Here is a 24,264-nt window from a genome sequence, read left to right as displayed (position 1 = left end):
TTTTCATAAAACATTACCTTTAAATGTTTAATGATAAAACTGTTTCTAATATCAATGATACATATAATTTTATTATTTCCTTTAAATCTCGTCAAAATATATAAAAGTCTGTTGCATATATGTATATAGTATGAATTACACAAAATTTGTTTATTCATTTATTAAAATAAAAAAAAAAATATATTTATACGTTATCAAGATGCATGGTATAGTATTTAATTGTATGTAAAATTTTCAAAAAAATGTATATTTTTTTGCCATAAATTGTATATATTTCTTGGCTCCTGTTGCATCATAGAATTCTACATTTTCATCTTTTTAATGTTTTCATACTGTAATAAAACTTTTTTTTTTAATTCGAATTGTTAATATATTATTATTTAGACAATTTTTTTTATTATTCATTTAGTTTTAAATTGTAAATTAATTTTTTTAGTTATTTTATTATAAATTTTACAATAATTTAGATATATGTACATATATGTCCTTTTCAAATTAAATTTTAAGTTAAATTTTAATCATATGTAAGTAAATAAAATTTTATTCTATCAATTTTTAATTTTCTTTAAAAAATTTTTTATTTATTTTCTTATACATATAAGAAATTAGTTTATGGAATTTTTTGATTATTAAAAGTTCTTTTTCCTTTTATTTTTTATATGTGGAATCAATTGTAAATTTATGAAATTGAAATTTTCTTTTTTTTTTATTTTAATATTTTATTTTTTTAAAAAAGACAAAAAAAATAGATAATATGAAAATTATAGAACATAAATTTTTGAATCTAATTATATTTAAATAAAAAAAAAAAAAAAAAAAAAAAAAAAAAAATTTAAACACATTATTTTTAATTGTTCGAAAATTTTATTCTTAATAATTCTAATTAAAATGGAAAAAAAAAAAAAAAACAAATATTTAGAGTGAATCGAATTTTATTTTTGTTTAAAATTATTATAAACATTAAAAAAAAAAAGAAAATGAAAAAAGACAAAAATATTTATAAATATAATCATAAAATAAAAAGTGTATAAAAAAAATAATTCAAATATTTAAAAATAGAAGCTTATAAAGTTTTTAATCTTTTTCAATAGGGTATGACAATTTGCTAAAAACGCTTGTTAACTGAAGCCCCTGTGGGTGACTGAGATATTCTCCTGTTTCTCCATTAAAAATTGCTATAGTTTGATTACTTAACAAATGACCTAAATTATCACTAGGACAATTCGACGCTAACAATATTTTTAAATTAGATGCTTGCTGAAATGTGAAGGAAGATACTTCCTTGTTCTTACTTGTACATTTTAATTTCGCATAATGATTAGATCTACCTTTTTCTGGTTTATTTAATCTAGTGTCAAAAGAAAATTCATATTTTAGCAATTGACTATGAAAGAGTAAATAAATATCAACATCTGATTCGCTGCTCTTTATTGCAGTAATATTAAAGTCTTTTCCGTATTCCAACCTTTTTATACATTTTGGTCCATCAACTTTCACGTGTACATGTATATTTGGAGGAATGGAAACAATTGCTACCGTATCAACTTTCTTTCCAATTAACTTTAATCCTGGTGAAGGTAATTTCATTTCTAATTCTTTTGGTACAATAATATGACCCCATTTGAATAAATGAACAAAAAATCCCCATTCTCCACCTTCATGTACAATAGGTGGAACTTTCTCGCATTTCTTCAATTCACTCAAGGCAAAATCACCATAAGCAATAGCTAAATCTGTGTGTGGATTAACACATAAAAAACCATTATTAAAATCTATTGATTTAACCGTTATATTTTTCTTTTCGTTTATACTTATTATTACCGCTGTTTCTGTATTTATACGTATCATTGTAACGTTTTCATTAATCAAATTTACAATAATTTTCCAATTTTTCAAAAATGTTGGAAATCTTACTGGATGATTGTAATTTATCTTTTCTGTCAATCCTGGAAGACTAATATGAACGTCCTTTTCACCTTCAATAACTACATTACAATCATCTTTACCCCAAGCTTTTGCATCATACTTTCCACATAGAACTAACTCAAATTCTGAAGGTACTTTCTGTAATTGCGGTAAAAACTTAATTCTTTTGTCATCAAAGACAGTAGGTCTCAAAGATAATTCTTCATGATTTGATAACGAATACCATCCTTTTTCATCAGAATATTGAAATTCATTCCAAATAACGGCATTCTCAGGTATTTTTGCACTTGGAGGAGGGGCTTTGAAAGTACATTCTATAACATTTGTCATATTTGTATACTTAAAAAGAAATAAACAATACACAAAATATATTAAAAATAAAAGATGTATGAATATAAATATATATAAGAAAAACGGTAAAATTATGAATAAATAAAAAAGACAAAAAAAGTATTTAATATATTAAAAAGAAATATGAATGCTTTAAAATATTGAACCTCTTTAAGAAATGAGAAAAGTGAGAATTAAAAATATTAATGACAATAAATAAATAAAATAGTGTCTGGCAAATTAAATATTAAACAATTAAAAATTATAACGAAACGTACAATCTCAAATTTTTTAATTTCTTGTAACATTAAATTTATTTGTATACGTATAATTTTATAGAGAAAAAAGTTTTTTATAGTTTTAACAGAAATTAAACATGTTAAAAATATCATAGTTCTTAGCTGTCATTTTTGGGTGAAAATGCAGCTACCAACGAAACTTATGAAGTCTTTTTTTTCATCTTAAAAATGTAGCTTGTAGAATAACTACATTTTTTTTTTTATTTTTTTTTATGTGTGCATTTTTTTTAATTCTTTTTTATGAACTTCAGAAGGCGCGTGTTCATTTTTTTTTTTTTTTATTCATAAAAAAATAAATTTTTAAGGAAAGTCTTCGAGATTTATAAATATATGATTTTTAATATAATTTATTGAAATATATCATATTATAATCTCTATAATTCACTTAAGGTCTTTTTAAAGAAAATATACTTTTTTTGCTCTGGTAAGCATAAATATTTTAAAATAAGTTTTATTCCTTAAAAATTTATTAGGGACTTTTATGTTTACTTGTACATATTGAGGAATTGTATTTTTATATTAAAACATAAATACGGATTAATTTCCTTTAATCTTATTATAGTTTATAAAAATTTCCTTTATTTTATTATATCCTCTTTATGTTGTAAGAATTAATCTAACATTAAAGAAAATTTTTCTTTTAGTTAACAATACAGAAAAAATAAAAAAAAAGTTCTTAACAATATGATATTTAAAAATAAAAACTTAAAAAGTACAATAAATGGAAATATTTTTTATTCCAATTCATAATATTTATAGGAATAAGTTTATATTTATATTAACATAATTGTTATTATGTCATATAATTTCCTTTTTAATAATCTTAAGCTACAGGTTTTTTAAATATAAGCATTTTATGGTTATATTTTTCATATATATTTTTAATCATTTCATAAGATCATATTTAAGACTCTTCATAAAAATAAAGAATTATTTTTACTCTACATTTTTATTAAAATAGAAAAATTCGTAGCATTATTTTTCTTTTTTTACTACTAAATAATTTTAAAAATAACAGTATATTTAAACAATTAAATCCATTTTATCTCAGAAATATTTGTGTGCATTTATTTTATTTCTTTTTATGTATTTTTAAATTATCATCATTTATGCATAAAATTATACATATAAAATAATAAACAATAGCGAAAATAAATATATAGCTAAAAAATAATGCTTTTTATAAAAATATAAAACATTGTTATATTAACAGCAGCAAACATTAATAGAGGTTTTCTATAATTAAAACATTCTAAACTTTTTTAAATTTATAAAATAAAATTTTTTCCTAATTTTTTATTTCTTTTTGTAATTTAGAAGAATATTAATTGCTAATTAAATAATTTTATCTATTATGTTGTAAAAAAATTATATATTTGCACACAAACAAATGTTCAATATATTTACTTAGAATTATTATTTTTTTTTTAATGATTTATATGTTAAGAAAAAAAATATACATATAAATTTTTTTAAATAAAATTTTTTAAATGTAATATTTTTCATTACTTTCAGACGAAGGTTATTAGCAAATGTCATATAGTTTGTGTAATTTTAAAACTTTCTAACAGCTAATAATTATAAAAAGAGAAAACTAAGCTAATAATATATGGAAATTTTTTCATGTTTCTATTATTTTATTTTTTTTTTGATTTTGAGTATATACTATGTTTTTACATATATAATTTAATTTCTATATAATTAATCTTTATTACCCTTTTTTTTTTATACGAAAAAAAAAGAAAACTTTTGTAAATAAAAAGTAAGTGCATATAATCCTAATTTTTTTTCAATTTTTTTTTTTTTAAATTAATTCTAAATTTTATGAAATTTTAAAAGACAAAAAAATGAATTATGCAGCTAAAAAAGGGAAAATACATTTTAATGGATTTGTTAAATACTCAAAAAAAAAAAAGAGGCCAAGTAATAGTATAGATTATAAAAGAAATATAATAAAGAAGGAAAATGTAAACAATATAAAAGAAGAAAATGTTTTATGCAAAATGAAAAAAGAAAACATAGAAATCAATGATCAAGTAGAAAAAAGAGATGAAAGTCCCATAACTTTATACTTTAACAACAAAGAAAATTATATAAGAAATGATTTACCAGAAGGGATGTTAGAAAAAAGCTCTGATACTGAATATAAAGACATGGACAATTATATTATTGAAAGAATTAGAAATTCTTCTGAATTTACTAATAATAATGCTTCATTAGATGATAAAAATAGTGATAAATCACAAACTCTTTCAATTAAATTAAAAAAGGAAAAGAAAAAAAATAACTTATCATGTTCAAAAGATCCCTCACGAAAAAAAAAGTGCACCTTAAAGAAAAATGATTTAGATAATAAAACATTACTGATAAATAATAGTTTCAGTAATCCATCCTATTTACCCAACTATGATAATTATGGTATTCAAGGGCCTTATTATCAAACAGTTTATAGAAGAAATAAAAACAAATTAAAAATAGAAAAATATAAAAAAAAATATGAATTGCCTACTATAGCTTCATTAGGAAAAGTAAAAAAATTAGAAAATTTAGACTTAAAAATTAACGCAAATCTATTTAATGAAAAATCTAAAATTATTCTAAATAACTTATCTGCATATTTTGGGAATAAGGTTAATCATGATGATATTGAATCAAGTAACAATTTTAAAAAAAAAAAAAAAAATTATATAAAATAAATAAAGAGTAAGATATTCATTAAATATCAAAATATTTCACAGTTGTGTCTTCTTTTTTTTTTATGTATATATATATATATTTATATATATACATATAAGTATAAATACATAAAAATATAAATGAACACATTTATTTCCATATAATTTATATAAGAAAATTAAGACAATTAATAAGGTAGTTTAATATAAAATGAGTATATATAAATATGAATATTAATTTAATAATGAAAATTTTTGTCGTAAAAAATTTGACAACTAATAATATAAAAATGACATTAAGTGTATAAATAAAAATTAAAGTAAAATGAGCGTTAAAAATTCATTAATAATTTTAATTTTAAATAAAACAATTTTAAAATTGTTAATATTATTTTTAATAGAAAACTTATGAATAAAATTTATTTAAAAAGAACATTTATTTTTTAAAAAAAAATTAACCTCCTCCTTAAATAATTTTATACAGAATATGTAAAAAATAAAAAACATTCTTCCATGTTTAATGAATTAAGCTCAAGTTTAATTAGTAAAAAAGAAAAATCTAAGCTCATAAGATTAGACGATCCTTTAGATAAAGAAAAAGAAAAATGTTCCTTTTGTAATTTAAAAAAAAAGAAATTAATAAAATTATTAAGATGTAAAAGTTGTGATGATATCTATTATAAAGGTGAATTCAATAAAAATAAAAATAGTTTGGTAAATTAAATATAACAAACTAGAGAATTTAGAAAATAATAAAAAAAAAATTTTAATCTTTTGCTTTTTTATAGATAGAAATAAAATAAAAAAAGAATTATTCTCCATAGGAAATTTTAAAAATATAAAAGAAAAAGAAAAGTTCTTTCACTTTGTAAATAAAATAAAGCTAAGAAAAAAAGACTTTTACAAAATTAAATTACATAATTTAAAGAACCTGAAAAAAAAGAAAGGCATTACAGATCATAAGAAAGATTTTATATTAAAAAAAAGTTTTAATTCAAAAAAAAATTATAAAAATGTAAAACCAAAAAAAACTAAAAAGAAACCTACAGATAAATCATTCTATAAAGATCTCATAAAAAATAATCATTTTATTAAAATAAATAATAAAAACCTTAAATATATAAAAGAAAAATTAATTTCTATTAAAAATAAAAATATGTTTACTAGGTTGTACAAAGGATCAAATAAATTAAAAAATATAAATAGAAAAAGAAATGTTAAAGGTATTTATCACAGAAAAAAAACAATTAATAAAATGGATTTGTCTTCTTTTAAAAATGTAACGAAATCATATAGAAACATAAAAAAATTAAAAGTGAATAAAATAAATAACAAAAAATATTTATTATTTAATAAAAATAATTTTTTTAATAATAGAAAAGATCAAAATGTATATCCTTACAAAAATTTTAAAAAAGCATCTTACCTCACTAAAGAAAAAACATTTTCACATATTTCTTATAAAAAAGAAAGATACATAAAATCTATGCATGAATCTTCACTGAAAAATAAAAATTTTTTTTTTCTTTTTAAACATCTAAAGGTTAATGAAAAAAAAAAAAAGAAAACGTTTTCTATGATGAAAGATGGTCATTCAAATCCTAAAATGGATTACAAAAGTGTTCAACATGAAAATAATAAAAAAGATACAAACTGTAAAAAATTAAATATAATTAGACATGTAGAAAAAAAATTTAGAAATAAGACATCTATTTTATCAAGTCAAAATAAGTTACATGAAATTATAAAAAAAAAATATGATTACAACAATAGAGATAAAAAAAAATTATATGATATTTCAAAAATATATATTACAAAGAATTTACTTTATCAACGTAATTTAGTAAAATTTACAGATGGTAAAGTGTCAAATAGTTCATTCGTTAAGAATGGCATAAATAAAAAATCGGATAAAACTATATATCTTGAAATAAAAAACAAAAAGATAATACTTAAAACATCTGTTAGAAATACATCTTTTAGTAAATTAGGAAAAAGTAATATATTTAATCAATTAGATGAAAAATTGAAAAATAAAAAATTGTACTTTTCAAAAAATAAAAATGAAAATAAAAATGAAATTTTTCCATATACTAATGAAAATAACCTAATACAAACTCAAAAAGGAGAGAAAGAAAAAGAATTTGATAATAAAAAATCTCTAGAAAAAAAATACTTAATTAAAAAATACGAAATGAAAAATGATAATTTTTTCAATATTCGAAAGAATATTTTTAATTTAAAAAACTATAACATAAAAGACAGAAAGGATAATGAAAAGTTATACATTGATAGAATTAAAAAAAATTATATTTTAAATAAGAAAATGCATGATAAAAAGTTATGTGAGAAATTCAAGGATAATATATCGGAAAAGAGAAATATATATAGTAATACTTATGAAAGAAACATTTTAAATAATAAATACTCTGAATGTTGTATAGAAAAAACAAGCAATCATTTAAAACATTACAATTTTATAAAACTAAAAAATTTATCGAAATTAAAAAATAAAAATAAGGGAAAATATAATATCGATAAAAAAGAAAAAAATAAGCATATGAACAGATTGATAAGAAAATATATGAAAGAAATAAATAAAAAAGGTAAAATAAAAAAAGAATTCGATAATTTAATTCAAACATATAAAAATTTAGATAGAAAAAAAATATATGGAAAAGGTGAAAAGAAAGAAATTATAGAAGATGAAATAGAGGTGACACAAAATTGTTTAATTAAAGGAGCTTATTCATCCTTTAGAAAAAAGGAGAATATATATAATATTCCCTTCACACACAAAAATGAAACAAACAAAAAAATAATAATAGAGAAAAATAAAATGATTATTAATAAAATTAAAATGGATAAAAAAAATAAAATGATTAGCAATGTTATAATTAATAATAGAATAAATGAAAAATTACAAATTCATAAAAAAGATATATTTGAAAAATTCCCTATGATAAATATGAATACATTTGAAAATAAAAAAGATGTCCAAAAAAATAATCAAAAAGAAATAGAAAAAAAATATGTATATAAAAATAACACAATAAAAATATATAAAGAAGGAATAAAAAATAAAAATATATTCAACTATTTAGGCGATAAATTTACTCTAAAAAAAGATGTTGATGTTCATTCTGATGAAAAATTTAACAGTAAAATACTTATGAAAATAAATGATGAAAATAATAAAAAATATACTATACCAATTACAACTGCTAAAAAAAGTAGTATTATAAATAAAGAAATAAGTGATTATGAGGAAAAAAAAAGAGTATTTAATGAATATGAACAAAAAAAAGAAATAAAAAGAAAAAAAAAGAACAAAGAAGAAAAAAAGGTAAATGAAAAAAAAGTAGAACAAAAACTTAAATATGTGCATAAGAATCAAAAAGATGAAAATAAGAACGAAAAAATATTAAAATACACAGTAGAAAATAGTGAGTTAAATAAAAATAATCACTCAATACAAGATAAGAATAAAAAAAAAAGCGAAACAAAATTATCAAATGAATACCAACCTAACAAAAAAATGAATGAACGTGAAATTAAATTAAAAAGTAACTATAACAAAAATGAAAAAATTGAAAGTGAAGATAAATTAGCATTATTAAATGCATACAAAAATAAAGGCATATATAATTCTTATGACAAAGATATATATGAGTTACATGTGAATTCATATGAAAATATAGATGGTAATAATGATATAATTGTGAATGATACTGAAAAAAAAAAAAAAAAAGGAATAGAAATATACTTTGGTTTTAATAAAGAAGTAATTAGGGAAAGAAGACAAGAAAAAGAAAACATTATCAATATGAATATAGAAGCAAAAGAGAGCTTTAATGAAAAAATTAAAGAAGTTCATATTGTAAAAAAAAACGTTTTTACATTAATCAAAAAAAAACAGATAAATATTGAAAAATTATTAGACGAAGATACAAGCAAAAAAAATCAAATCAAATCAAAAGAAAAGAATTTTAATATTAATTCAAATGAGAGGAAGCAAAATCAGTGTGACAAATATAACAAAAATAGATATAACACATTGAAAAAAGATAAATTCAATTTTATAAAAACTTATATAATGCCAATTGGAAAATGTATCAATCACTATAAAAATATTTCATTTGAAAAAAATAATAGTATAAATAATTTGAAAAATAATTTTCATATCTTGAAAAGTGTAAGAAAAACAAATATGGAGTTCAATATTAAAAATAATGAGCAATTGAGTGAATGCATATATAATAAAATATTCATTCAACATAATTTAAAAAAAAACAATAATTGTATGAAAGATGGAAAACACATCAAAAATATTAATTTAAAGAATAAAATAAAAACATATATTACAGTTGTAAATAGAAATAAAAGTGTTCCTTTGTTAAAAATAAATGTTTTCTCAAAAAATTGGAAAAATAAAAAAATAACAAATACAATGAAAAAAGATATATCAAAAATTAAAAATAAGAAATGTTTTCACTTTCTATGTACAAATACCTTAAATAAGAATAAAAAGGATAATTTTAGATTAATAGAATTAAGCAAATATTTCAGTAATTTAAAAAACTTTGGCTTTAAATTAAACGAAAGTTTACCTATTTTAAATGAAGAAAAGAAGTCGTTTTACCTAACTAAAGATATTCAAAAATTTAATATAATAAAAACAAACAGACGAAATAAAGAGAAATTTCATGCAACCAAATTAACAACAATAAAATCGAATATTATAGATGATTTTACAAATATAAACTTAAAAAATTATTATTTACTTAAAAAAAAAAATAATGTTCCTTATTACAGTAAATCATTAATAATAAAAAAAAATAAATATTGGAATGAAGAAAATAATAACCTTAAAAAAACAAAAAGTTTTGCATATTTTAAAAGGAATCTAAGAGTTAGTAAAATTTTTACAAAAGGAAGTAATAATATTAAGAAATGTGGAAGTATTAAAACTTTAAAAAATAATATTCTCAGTACAAATAAAAGTTATACCAAACATTGCAAATATGTAAATAATTTTTTAGAAGAAAATAATTATGAAATAGAAAATATAGATGTAAAAAATATTTGTGATATTAACCAAAAGTTAGTAAAATTAAAAGATTCTAATAAATCCAAATTATATGAAATTAGAAGAACTAATGATTTAAGAGATATAAAAAAAAAATTACCAAAAAAAAATATTTTAAATTATTATTTTAACCATTTTTCTTCAATAAGTAATAAAATGTTATTTAATGGAAATAAAGTTTCATTAAATAATCAAATTCGTTTGCCAATGTATTCTAGTTTCAGTCCCTATTGCCGTAGAATTGTTTATCACAAAAAAAATAGAGTTTGTCGTACCTTGTCATTCAATATGTGTTTATCTAAACTTCGTAATACATTAAAAAAAAAAAAAGATAATTTTACAAGTTCCCATAATAGAACAATCATACAGGGGGTTCCCAGAGTAAAAAATATGAAAAAATTTAGTTCAATCAAAGTTAAAAGAAATTTTACTTTCGATTGTTGTTGTAAAAATTATTATGAATCTACAAATAGCAAATCAAGTGAACAAAAATTTTAGATGAATGCAAATAATAACTTTGAAGAACAAGTGTCTGTTGTGAAAAAAAAAAAAAATATATACATTTAATAAATAACTTTTTAAAAAAAATTTAATATTAATTGCATATGTATACGAAGATAAAACTAATGTACATAAAAAAAAATATAAAATTGTAACAAATTTGAATATTTAGTAATGATTAATACGGATAATAACGAAAAACAAATTTCAACAATAAAAATGTTAAAAATCCAGACAGTAGAAACATTGATACAAAAGTATAGTTTTAAAAAGAAACAATTATTATAACAAAAAAAAAAAAATCTTATTCCCTTAAGTTTTTTATTTTATATATATATATATATATCATTTAATAGTTTAGTTTCTTTCTTTTTTTCTTTTTTATACTTTTATATATTATTTATGTGCTATTTTTTATTTAATATAATAATTCAGTTATTTATATTTTAATTAAATTATATATATACCATAATATATTGTACTTTTTTTTTTTTTTTTTTCATGTGTTATTTATATAAATTTTTTAATATATCACCAGACATTTATTCCATAAATTTCTCATAAATATGATATTTCAGTTTTTTTCATATTTTATTTATTTTTTATTGTTTTATATCTCTTAATTATTATTTTTTGTTTTTGAAGCTATGTTTTATTTTTTATATATATATTTTCCTCTTCTTTTCAAGTTTTTCATCTATAATCATAGCTAATATAAAAATTAATTTTCAACATAAAATTAAATTCACGAATATTTCTAAATATATAACTCAAATTTTGGTATGAGCATTTATAAATGAAAAAAAAAAAAAAATATAGGAATAATAATAATATTAATAATTTTTAATTACTATTTTTTACAAATATAAAAAAATTTCACTTATAACTTTACATAATTTTTTTTGTTTATGAAAATTAAATGAAATAATATAACGTCATATGTGTATATGTAATAAAAATTTTTTTACATTAATTGAGGCATTGAGTGAAAAAACAGGTAAAGTAAATTAATAAAATAAACAAGAAAAATAATTATTTTTATGTATTTTATACCATTTTATCTTTTATCATTCTTTTTGTAAGTTTTTTTTTTTATGCCTTAAAGGTCTAATATACAAAATTTATAAAATTGCTAGCATTTTTTTAATTATTAAGCACTTTGTATAAAAAAAAAAAAAAGAGAAAAAACATTTTATCTTTCATATTTATTCCATTTTTTTATTTCCATTTAAAAATTATAAAAAAAAATTGTGTGACTTTATATTTAACTAAATTTTAATTATTGAATATTTGTGAAATTTTTTTATTTTCTATTTCAATTTTATAAATAAAATAAAATTTAAAATAATAAACTACAAAAAATAACATATCTTTGCTTAAATTTATTGCAAAAAAAAATATAATAATAAGAGAACTTTTTCGAAAAGTAAAGAAAAACAAAAAAGTTTATGAGTATATAATTTAAAAAAAAATAAAGACAAAATGGTTATCACATTACCAAAATTAAAATATGCGTTAAATGCTTTATCACCCCACATAAGTGAAGAAACATTAAGTTTTCATTATAATAAACATCATGCAGGATATGTAAATAAATTAAATACATTAATAAAGGATACTAATTATGCCAATAAATCATTAATAGATATTTTAAAAGAATCAACGGGAGCAATTTTTAATAATGCATCTCAAGCATGGAACCATGCATTTTATTGGGATTCTATGGGACCAAATTGTGGGGGAGAACCACATGGAGAAATTAAAGAAAAAATTGAAACAGATTTTGGATCATTCAGCAACTTTAAAAATGAATTTTCAAATGTTTTGTGTGGCCATTTTGGTTCAGGCTGGGGTTGGCTAGCTTTAAATAATAAAAATAAATTGGTAATTTTACAAACCCATGATGCAGGAAATCCAATAAAAGATAACACTGGTATTCCTATATTAACTTGTGATATATGGGAACATGCTTATTATATTGACTATAGAAATGATAGAGCATCTTATGTAAAAGCATGGTGGAATTTAGTAAATTGGAATTTTGCCAATGAAAATTTAAGAAATGCTATGAACAAATAATATTTATGCATTATTTTTTTTCCAATTTTTCTTTCTTTTTTTTTTTTTTTTTTTTTTTTTGCCTTTTTAGCTTTGTTATCTTTTAAATTTTGCGATTAATGTTCTGCTATATTTTTTATTGCTGTGATTTTTCAAAGCATTTAATAAAACAGTATTTTTAAAAATTATTTTTAAGAGTTTTAAAAGAATAAAAGTTTTCAAAAAAAAAAAAAAAAAAAATTTTTAAGTTTTAAATTAAAATATTTTTAGTTAAAAATTAAAAAGAAAAAAAGAATGTTGATAATTTTTATATTAAACTTTATAAATATGAATTATTATAAATATATGAACTTGTCCGATTTATTCCTTCCTATATAAAGGATTTTGGAATAATTCTTCATTCGTTCATTTTATTGAACTTTTTATTATGATGATAATGCTAAATTGAAATTTTTAAGGATATAAAACATGAAAAACAATTCATATTTACTTTTTATTTTTTTTTTTTTTTTAAATAAAAAATAAATGAAACAAGAATTTCTATACACATAATATAAAAAATCATATATTTACAAAACTTCTTAAACTGTAATATATGTTCATTCTTTCTTATATACCTGTGAGTTAAAACTTTATGTATATATTTAATTTGTTATATTTTTTTTTTATTTAATTCTAAATTTAAGTGATTTTAAAAAGGGGATGGTTATAAACTTCATTTTAAATTTATCTTTTTTTAGTAGTCTTTTTGAATTGATAAAATTAAACTTGCTAAGTTTGGTGTTTCTTTTATATAATACTTTAATATTATTATCTATTCCATCAAAAATATCATAGGTTATATATGCTGCAATATTTTTTATTACATCTATATAAAATGAGCTTGCCTTTTTACCATTTTCATTACTTTTGATATATGTTACAAATTTTACATTACTTTTATCTTTTTGTATTTTTATTTCAATTATATAATTAGAGTAATTCTTGTATAATGGAATAAAAATTAATGTATACATATCATTATCATTTTTCAATATTTTGTATTTTAAAGGAAGATGTAACCAAAAATATTTTTTTAGCTTCCCATGAAAAATAAAAATTTGTTCATGTTTTAATACCTTTACATGACTAAAAATGTTTTCAAAATTTTCAAATTCTCTGTATTTTAAAAATTTGTAAAATTTTTCATTCTTTATTTTTTCAGGTAAATAATTTGAAAAGTTTATCAAATTATTCATTATATACATTTCCATAATTTTTGAGTCATTAACATTGGTAAAATATTTTTCAAATATTTTCTGTTCTGTAAATTTGTCCATTTTTATTTCATAATTTTTCTTTATAATTTTAAAAACATTTTTAAAATATTTGTTTGATGGAATAAAAAAGGAATAATGTGGATTTTTTTTAAAGGTAACACCGGAATTATACAATGAATTAATCGAATATGCTGATAACAACGATCCTATTATAATTTTTTTAATTGTTTTTTTGTTATTTACAGAGTAGTTGCATATATCCTTAAAAATATCAATTAATTTAGCTAAATAATCATCATTTTCATTTGGTAATCTTATATGTAACTTCCTAGATCACCCAGATTCCACAATTATGGATGTGATATTATACAAAATAATAACAATTAATATATATATTTTTTTTAACATCATTTTTACTTATTTTTCCTTATCTTAAATGATTAAAAAATTATATAAATAATATGTATTTTCATTTATTAAATAAAATATGTATTTTCTCAAATACTAATATTTATATAAATGCATAGAAACTTCTTAAACTTGTAAAAAATAAAAAATAAGAAATTTAACTAGAAAAATAATACTTGAAAATAATTGTATTTAATTTATATTTTTTTTTTTTTAATTACTTTTTTTTATTTTTTAAAATACAATTATGTTAAATTTTTTTTTAAAAATTTTTTTTTTTATTTTTTATAAACATGTAAGAACGTTTTACATTTAGATATTTATCGTTATCTCATTTTTTTTTTTTTTTTTTTTTCTACAATAAATATCTACATCTTTTTCATATCTGTTAATAATTATATTCCTGCTTTTGTTTATTCTAAATAATATTATTTTATAGGTTTTTTAATTGACGTTTGTGTAAGTTTTTATTATATCAATGTAATTTTTTTTTCTTTTAATTCTCTACATAATCTTTTTTCTTATCTATTATAAGATGTAATTTTTAATTTTATAAAAAATATTAAAAAAAAATTTAATTAATATTATAAAAGAGATTAGATACATTTTATATTAATTTATAAAATTTAATAACATTTGTTTGCTTTTATAAAAATTTGGTTTTACAATACCAAAAACATCTAATCTTTTAATTGTTTTTTGTTTTTCTTTAGTAATTTTATTAATTTTCAAGATATAGGAATTAGATGAGATTGGGAAAATTGAAAATTAATAATACATTAAGAACAAAATTATTAATAAATAATAGAAATGATGTATTCACAAAATATTTTATTTGTAGTTATAATACTTATACTATTAAGATCAACTATTTAAACAAAACTTACTTTAATTTATATGAAAAGAGATTTATAAGAGTTGGAAAATATGCTGATCAAATAAATTATGAAAACACTTTAAAGTATAAAAACAAAAGCACTCAAAATGAAAAACATAAAAGTGATGAAAAACAAATAAATATTTTTGAGGTGTTAAATTCTGATGATCTTCAAATATCGCAACCTAAAAAATATAAAAAAAAAATGGAACGTGATGATAACAAAAAAAAAGAGAGTGAAGTTGATTTAAATTTAAATAACAGCATACATGATAAAAGAAAAATGAAAATTAGTGAAAAAAATATAAATATTATTAGAGAATCAGTAAAAAACCAAAAAGATAGATTTAAAAAGAGATATGAAAAACAAATAATTCACAAATTAATGAGTAGTACTAATATAAAAAGTATAAGGCAAATAACAAAAAATAAAGAGAAAAAATATAATAATTGTATTTCAAGAAAACTTTTAAGAAAATGCATATTTTTAAATAATTACGCAATTACAAATAGTTATATAAATAAAAAATATTATATAATAGTAAAAAAAAATTTACAGGAAAATGATTTTAACATGTCTGAAATAAAGTCTATGGAACTTTTAGATGAAGTAAAAAAAATAAATGAAAGGAAAGGTGAAAAAGATGAAATTCAAAATGAAGTAAAAGAATTTCAAATAGATTCTGTTAATTATGAAAATAAAAATAAAATTATTAAAAAGATATATAAAGCATCAATTAATCATGTAAGAGATGAGAATTTATGGAAAAAATATGTTCAAAATACCTTTATTATATCTGTATATTTGGATGCAAGTGATATAGTAATTTTGTTTTGGTGTTTCAGTAAAATTGGTTATAGAGATAATAGGCTTATAAACTTATTATGCTCAATTATATTAAAAAAAATAAATGAATTAAATGCTTGCGCTTTAGCATTATTATTAAATAGCTTTAAAAAATTAGAAATAAAGAAATATGATACTATTGAATTATTAACAAATCAATTTTGTTTTCATACAAAAAAATGGACATCTCAAGACATAGCATTAGTCTCTAATGCTTTAGCATTTTTTTATATTTATCATAAAACATTTTGGAAAAAATGCATATTAAAATTGCAACATAATTATTATTATTCATATCCTTTACATTTATGTCTTGTTATATCTTCTTTTGCTCGGTTGGATATTAGAGAAGGCAATATATTGTTGTGTATGAGCAAATGTGCAAAAAAGTTTGCAAAAGATTTTTCTCCAAATAATTTATCATTAGTAATTCATTCATTTGCAAAATTAAAGTTTTATCATCCAAAATTTTATAATTATATGTATCAGTATGTTCATAAGCATTTAGATAAACAATTACTCATAAATAAACATAATGATAAAGTTTTGTCAATTAACCCTTCTAAGATATCAAAAGAAAAAGTGAATGGAAAAAATGAAATTTTATCTTTTGAACAAGATAAAGATTTTAATAATCTTAACATAAATAGTATCTCAGGAAAAAATAAAAACACAAAAGAAAAATTATTTCCTAATGAGAATTCTAGTAATAATAATTTAGTCAATGATTATATGCATGTTGATTGTGTAAATGATCAACATAAAAATAATGATAGAATATTTGAAGAAAAAAACATAACTATTTCTAGTAATGACCAAGAGAAGGATGAAAATTATGATGAAGAATGTGAAGAAAATATAAACAATGTTTTGAGTGATAACCTATCGAAATCTGTTAAAAAAAATACTTTTTTTGATTTACAATCTTTAGTGTTGTTACTTTTTTCTTGTGTTTGCTTAATTAACTGCACTGAACAGATGATATTAAAAATAACTTATTTAATAATTCCATATAAAGATTATTTAGGAGATCATAAAGTAGACAAATTAAAATATGTAAGTGATTATTTACAATATGTTTTCCCTTCTATATTTGAAAAATTTCCAAAAGAAATAAAAGATTTTTATAAATTTATTGACAATTATGAAATTAAAAGGAAAAAATTAAAATATAGTGCAAGATGGATTAATGAATTATCAAGAATTTTAATGAAAATTAACGTAAATCATTTGAAGAATGTTTACATTAATAATATATGTGCAGATATAATGTTAACAGATTCTAATGTTATAATTAAGTGTTTTGGACCATATAGCTATTACGTAAATTCATTAGTTAGTACATCAATATCTGATTTGAAAATGAAGATTTTAGAAAATAAAAAATATAAAGTTATTACATTAAGTTATCATGATTGGAACAATTTAAATGATTATGAAGAAAAAATTAATTTTTTGTATGCTTTTGGTAGAAACGCTGCTAATTATTTTTTTTTTAATTCTAGAAAAGAAAGCTTAAGTATGAACAATACTAATAGAACTATCAACACAGATAATACTTTATTAAAAGAAAAAATTGAAAATGAGCAAAAAGACAAAAAAGAAAATTTCACTGAATGCAAGAATTATACTGATAACTCATTAGAAGGTGTTGAAAATGAAAATTATTTTTCTGATGAAGAAAATGAAATAATTAATTTTATAAAAAATAGATCAGAAAATGAAGGAAATATAAATATGGATGAAGAAATAACAAGTATTAAAAATTTATTAACAGATGTAAAAAAATAAAAGAATGTTTTATTATTATTTATATATTTTTATCATAAATGTTATTATATGTTATATATATATATTGCATAAAAAACAATTGTTTTAATTTAGATTTGTATATATCCTAACTTATCTTTTATATTTACATAAATGCTAATAAATTTAATGTACTAAAAAATATGGAAACTTTTTTATTTAATTTTATTTTATTTATTTTTTTCGTTTCAATTTAAAAGAAGAGAATTAATAAAATATTAGTAAATATTAAACTCATTTTACTCTTCTTTTTTTTTTTTTTAAGTTTACTTAAATATTATTATATAAAATATACTTTTTTATTTTATTCTTTTTTAATCTCTAAAGTATTTTATATTACAACTTTTTATTCTTTTCTTTCATATTTTTGTAATAATTTATTAATATTCTAAAATAGGTTGTAACGACAGTTATTTAGAAAAATATATTAAATTTTAATTTTCTTTTTATTTTGTTATTTTTTTTTTTTTCTATTTTTCCCTGTTATGTTTTTTTTTTAATAATACCCAGAATACTATGTTACGGTTAAGTAAATTCTAATATCCTGATTTTATTTTAAAATGTAATTTTTAATTACTAAACGAAGAATATTGAACGATATATTTTCATCTATTAAAATTTTCACATTTAAAAAATATTTCTACAATAACTTCATAAAAAATGTAATACTTAAATATATGATTACATCATTATTCAGGGTAATTAAAAGTAATGATTCAAAAAATAAAAAAGTACAAAAAAGTAAAATGTTATTAATGTTACATATTTTAAAGCTTTATATATAAAAGAAAAAAAAAAGGCATTATATGGAATACTTTTTGTATAAATAATTTTTTTAGCTAATTATCTTTTCATTTATAGTAAAATGTTTAATTACGTACTAATTTTTGATTATAGATGGGTTTAACAATTTTATATTTATAAAATTTCAATGAAACATATATGAAAATGATAAAAAATTTTATATTAACAAAATATTATATAATAAAAACATTTGTTCAATAAAAAAAAAATTTATTATTTAAAGAAATAAAACAATATATAAATTGTTAATTATTTTTTTTTTTTTTTTTTAAACTTCATAATGAAAACTACAAAAAAAAAAAAAAAAAAAAAAAAAAAATAACAGGGAACCTTTTTGGAAAGGGTAAAAAATTTTTTTTTTCCAAAATTTTTTTTTTTAAAAACCTTTTTTCAAAAAAAAAAAAAATTTTTTTTTTAAAAAAAAAAAAAAAATTTAAAAGGTTAAAATTTTTTTTTTTTTTTTTTTAAAACTCAAAAAAAAAAAAAAAAAAAAAAAAAAAAAAAAAAAAAAAAAAAAAAAAATGCACATTACCACATATTTGTAAAATATGCAAAAACAAATTTATCAAAATATAAAAAAAAAAAAAAAAAAAAAGGGTATATGTATATATGTACTTAAATTTACGTAGATTATTATTGTATTTATTAAAATAAATATGAGTTTTAAATTTCTTACCAGAAATTAATACATATACTAAAATTATGTATAAAGTATAAAAGTTTTTGTCGATTTGTTAAGAAATTATTTAAATTATAAAAAAAATATGTATTTTTTATGTATATATTATAAGAATATATTAATTTTCAGTATATTAGTGATTATTAACAAGTATCTTTCTTAACATATACTTGTAGAAATTTTTTAAAACAATATCATAAAGATACATACAAATTTATAAATTAAATAATTTCTAGTATTTTATTTTCAAAAGAAAAAAAAAAAAAAAAAATGAAAAATAATACAAAATAAAGTTGAATTGAAAAAAAAAAAAAAAAGGAAAATAAAGAAAAAATATATATATACTTATATATATATATATATTTATATATTCATAATTTTAGAAAATTTATATATTATTAAATATTTGAATATATAAAATTAAGAACTATATATATTTATATAAACATGTATAATTTTTATATAAATTTAAATTTATGAAAATTAATATATATCTTTTAAAAAAAATATTTTAGCTTTAAAAATTTCATATTTTAACAAAAAAAAAAAAAAAATTATAATCAATCTTTATATGTATTTATAATACATACATATGTAAATATATTATTTTAAATTAAAACATGGGTTGTATTATAAAAAAATAAAAAAAAAAAAAAAAAAAAGAAAAAATTAAGAAAAATAAAATATATTACAACAAAATAATAAAAAAAAGGAAAGCTTGAAAAACAAAAGAAAAAGGAAAAAATAAGTAAAAAGATAAAAACTTATACCCTAAATTCATTTCAACAATTCTTTTTATTTTAATCATTGAAAATATATTTCTATTTTTGATTATTTTTATACATGCTAATGTAAATTTATTTTATTATTTTTAATTTTCTTTTTTTTTTTTTTTTTTTTGAATCTTTGTGCAAGACGATTTTGTTATCTACTTAAAATTTATTACTATTTTAATTATTATATAATATTTTATAATATTATATGAAAATGGAATCAAATAATATTGCACAAGTTTTGTATGCAACAGTAGACCCAAATATAGATATTCGATCTGAAGCAGAATCAAAATTAAAACATGCTAAAGAAACTAATTTTGTTCAATACATAAATCAGTTATCTAATGAATTTTGTAAAAGCCAAAATGATCCTTATTTAAGACAAATTGCTGGATTGTTAATAAAAAATGCATTTACAGCTAAAGACAATTTTGAAAGTGAAGAAAGAGCAAGAACTTGGATAAATTTTCCAGAAGAAATAAAAAATGAATTAAAAAATTCATTATTACTTTTATTAAGTCAACCATGTGATAAAATAGTTATAGGTACAGCTTGTCAAATTATTTCTATTATAACAAAAATAGAATTATCTCATAATAAATCATCTGAACTGTTACATAAATTAGTAAATAATATAATAGAAAAAAATGCATACACAAAAAAATCTTCAACAGTATGTTTAGCTTATTTGACAGAAGATATTGCAGACATATGCAATGAAAGCAAAACAAAATATGTATTTACCCAACCAGATTTAGATTTAATATTAACTGCTATCATCAATTCTCTATGTGAACCAGCAGAAGAATCAATACATTGTGCAAATATGAAAGTCCTATACAACTTAATGTCATTTATTGATCAAAATTTTAAAACACAAGTCGAAAGAGATATAATTATGAAGACAGTAATTGATGGATGTAAAGATACAGAAAGATTAAGTGTACAAATAGCAGCATATGAGTGCTTAATAAATATAGTTAGTTATTTTTATTCATATTTAGATGCTTATATGTATGCTATAGGTCCATTAACATGGACTGCTATTGAATCAGATAATGAAAGAATAGCAATAAGTGCAATCGAGTTTTGGAATACAGTTTGTGAAGAAGAAACTTTTATAAATCAATATGAATTACATGAAGGAAAAAAAAATCATAACATAGTTAAACAGGCAATGGTTTTTTTGTTACCAAAAATATTCAATGCAATGATTACACAAGAGAGTGAAGATATAGATATTGATGCATGGACTTTATCCATGGCTTCTGCAACTTTTCTTGCCTTAAGTGCACAATTATTAAAAAATGATATAGTAGAACCAGTTATTTCTTTTGTTGAAGAAAATTTCATACATGAAGATTGGAGAAGAAGAGAAGCTGCTGTTCTGGCTTATGGATCTATAATGGAAGGACCAGATACTGAAAAATTAAAACCATTGGTAGAGGAATCTGTTGGTCAATTGTCAGAAGTATTGAGAGATCCTTCTGTTTCAGTTCGAGATACTGCAGCTTGGACTATTGGAAAAATTACTACTTTTCATTCTGAAATAATTTATAATGTTTTAGGTAATTATAACGATAGTAATTCTCTTTATGGTATATTATTAGAAAGACTAAATGATTACCCAAGAGTAGCAGCAAATGTATGTTGGGTTATTAATCAACTAGCTGTAAATAAAAAAAGCTCCTTTGATAAAATAACTAATAGTTATATAACTCATTTAGATGATTCTTTTTGTGTTTTATGCAAAAAATTAATAGACGTAACTTCAAGAGAAGATGCGGATACAAGAAATTTAAGAGAAGCTGCTTTTAATGCACTCAATGTTGTTATTCTAAATGTTTCTGATAACTGCTTAAAATATATGATTGAGCTATTATCACATATGATGTATTTATTAACGAATACTTATATTAATCCACTAACAGAAGAAGTTAAATCTTTGCAGGGTTATTACTGTGGTACTATGCAATTTATTATTAACAGGCTTGGTAGTCAATGCAAGCCTTTTCTTAAACCTATTTATTTGAGTATATTTCGATTATTTGAAATTAGAAATGATATATGTGAAGATGCACTATTGGCATGTAGTGCAATTATTAATGTAATGGGAGAAGACTTTAGAGAACATTTAAAAACATTTTTAAATGTTATATTTAAGGGATTAAGGAATGTATCTGAAACATCTACATGTAAGATATGCATAGAAATGGTATCAGATATATGTATACCATGGACCGTAGAATTTGAAAAGGAAATGGAATTGATTTTAGAATGCTTATGGGATGCATTAAAAACATTCGGAGTTCACGATTCTATAAAAATTAGTATATTAACTGTATTGGGAGATATTGCTACTGCATTAAATAGATGTTTTTCAAGATATCTTAATTTTTTTGCTAACATTTTAACTGAAACTTCTAAAATTACAATTAGTTCAGGGCCACCCGAAAGTGACGATTGGGTAAATTATGTTTTTGAACTTAGAGACGCAATTTTATTAACATATAGCAATATTATATATGCATTAATTGATGGAAATGAAATAGCAAAACTAAAAACTTATATACCTAATATATTAGATTTAATTGAATTAATATTGGTTAAAGAAATAAATCACTTCAATGCTCAAAATTTTCAAAATGCAGTTTCTTTATTGGGCGATTTAGTTCATGCATATGGTTATGAATTAATCGAAAATTCTAAGTTAACTGATTTAATTATATCAGTTTATGGAAAGATTGATATTTTATCTAGTCAAGGAGATGAAAAATGTGAATCATGCGTTTTAAAAATTAAGTGGCTAAAAAGAATATGCAATGCTAGATTAGCTCAGAAATAAAATAAAAAAATTTTTTGAACAGATATTTATACCATATATATCCCTAACTTTTTTTTTATATATTGTAGTATTTAAAAGTTTAATATATTCTAAGTAATTAGGATACATATATATTAAAAATACAAAATTTTAATATATATATAAAAAATATAGAACTAATTGAAGTTAAAATTCAGAGATCAAAGAAATTAAATGTCTTTAATAAATAAAGTAACACCATTTATTATGTTAATATATATATATATATATATATATATATATATATATATATATAATCTGTCATATTTAATAACATATTTTCCTATATATTTGCTTTTTTTTATTTTTTTTACTTTTTCTAATTTATCTATTTGCTTTTATTCTTACTACTCCTTCTATCTGATTTTCTTATTTTCTAATATTCTTTTCTTAACACTTTGTTTTTATCTTATATTCTTATCTTTTTCTTTTATTAAAATCCTAATTTCTTTTTGTCTTATCTTCTTTCTCCCATACTTTCTTTTGTTTTCTTAAACTCTTATTCTCTTTTTTCCCGTCTATCTTATTTTTTTTTTTTCTTTTTTTTTTTTATAAACATTTTATATATAATCACATTTTGTAATGAATTTTTTTCATCATTTCTTCTCATTTATAATGCGTTACATTTTAAATAAATTATGTTATATTTTGATTATAATTTATAATTAATTTTTCATAGTGTATTTTTTTTTCTCACTTCTATTTTAAAAAAAAAAAAATTCTCTATAATATCTTTTTACCTCATTTTTTTTTCTAATTCAACTTTTTTTTATCTTTTTCCAAAAAAAATACCTTATTAAACTTTATCTTCTTTATCTTTTGAAATAGTATCTTACTATATATTTACTTTTGCAAATATTATCCTATTTCATAATTTTAAACTTCTTCATCTCATCCTACTTAATATGTTTAAACATTACCTATTAAAGTTTTATCTTAAATATTATCTATTAAAACTTTATCTTAATATACTTCACCTTCTTATTAGACTTAACCTTTTTAACTTTTTTTTTTTTTTTTTGTCTATTTCCTATTCTTAGTATAAATATTTATATCTTTTTTTT

General features: G+C 18.9%; 7 protein-coding genes across 7 annotated transcripts; 5 read left to right on the top strand and 2 right to left on the bottom strand.

Moving 5' to 3' along the window:
* Positions 1-1,074: 1,074 nt before the first annotated feature.
* PGAL8A_00521400 (conserved Plasmodium protein, unknown function) lies at positions 1,075-2,256 on the bottom strand (the record flags this gene model as incomplete). Its single annotated transcript, XM_028674047.1, has 1 exon — positions 1,075-2,256. The coding sequence occupies one exon, from the start codon at positions 2,254-2,256 to the stop codon at positions 1,075-1,077; it is 1,182 nt and encodes a 393-aa protein (XP_028530439.1).
* Positions 2,257-4,402: 2,146 nt separating this feature from the next.
* Positions 4,403-5,251, top strand: PGAL8A_00521300 (conserved Plasmodium protein, unknown function; the record flags this gene model as incomplete). The annotated part of the gene is made up of 1 exon (XM_028674046.1): positions 4,403-5,251. The coding sequence occupies one exon, from the start codon at positions 4,403-4,405 to the stop codon at positions 5,249-5,251; it is 849 nt and encodes a 282-aa protein (XP_028530438.1).
* A 492-nt stretch (positions 5,252-5,743) lies between these two features.
* On the top strand, positions 5,744-10,817 carry PGAL8A_00521200 (hypothetical protein; the record flags this gene model as incomplete). Its single annotated transcript, XM_028674045.1, has 2 exons — positions 5,744-5,915; positions 6,019-10,817. The coding sequence occupies 2 exons, from the start codon at positions 5,744-5,746 to the stop codon at positions 10,815-10,817; spliced, it is 4,971 nt and encodes a 1,656-aa protein (XP_028530437.1).
* Positions 10,818-12,302: 1,485 nt separating this feature from the next.
* Positions 12,303-12,899, top strand: PGAL8A_00521100 (superoxide dismutase [Fe], putative; the record flags this gene model as incomplete). The annotated part of the gene is made up of 1 exon (XM_028674044.1): positions 12,303-12,899. One exon carries the CDS (start codon positions 12,303-12,305, stop codon positions 12,897-12,899), a length of 597 nt encoding a protein of 198 aa, XP_028530436.1.
* A 644-nt stretch (positions 12,900-13,543) lies between these two features.
* On the bottom strand, positions 13,544-14,548 carry Sel3 (selenoprotein, putative; the record flags this gene model as incomplete). Its single annotated transcript, XM_028674042.1, has 1 exon — positions 13,544-14,548. One exon carries the CDS (start codon positions 14,546-14,548, stop codon positions 13,544-13,546), a length of 1,005 nt encoding a protein of 334 aa, XP_028530435.1.
* Positions 14,549-15,291: 743 nt separating this feature from the next.
* PGAL8A_00520900 (RAP protein, putative) lies at positions 15,292-18,060 on the top strand (the record flags this gene model as incomplete). Its single annotated transcript, XM_028674041.1, has 1 exon — positions 15,292-18,060. The coding sequence occupies one exon, from the start codon at positions 15,292-15,294 to the stop codon at positions 18,058-18,060; it is 2,769 nt and encodes a 922-aa protein (XP_028530434.1).
* A 2,488-nt stretch (positions 18,061-20,548) lies between these two features.
* PGAL8A_00520800 (importin beta, putative) lies at positions 20,549-23,182 on the top strand (the record flags this gene model as incomplete). Its single annotated transcript, XM_028674040.1, has 1 exon — positions 20,549-23,182. The coding sequence occupies one exon, from the start codon at positions 20,549-20,551 to the stop codon at positions 23,180-23,182; it is 2,634 nt and encodes an 877-aa protein (XP_028530433.1).
* Between the last annotated feature and the right edge of the window lie 1,082 nt (positions 23,183-24,264).

The sequence above is a fragment of the Plasmodium gallinaceum genome (genome assembly GCF_900005855.1).
Source record: "Plasmodium gallinaceum strain 8A genome assembly, contig: PGAL8A_v1_152, whole genome shotgun sequence".
Lineage (NCBI taxonomy): Eukaryota > Apicomplexa > Aconoidasida > Haemosporida > Plasmodiidae > Plasmodium > Plasmodium gallinaceum.
The sequence above is the reverse complement of the archived record's forward strand: the minus strand, read 5'-3'. Positions and strand labels throughout refer to the sequence as shown.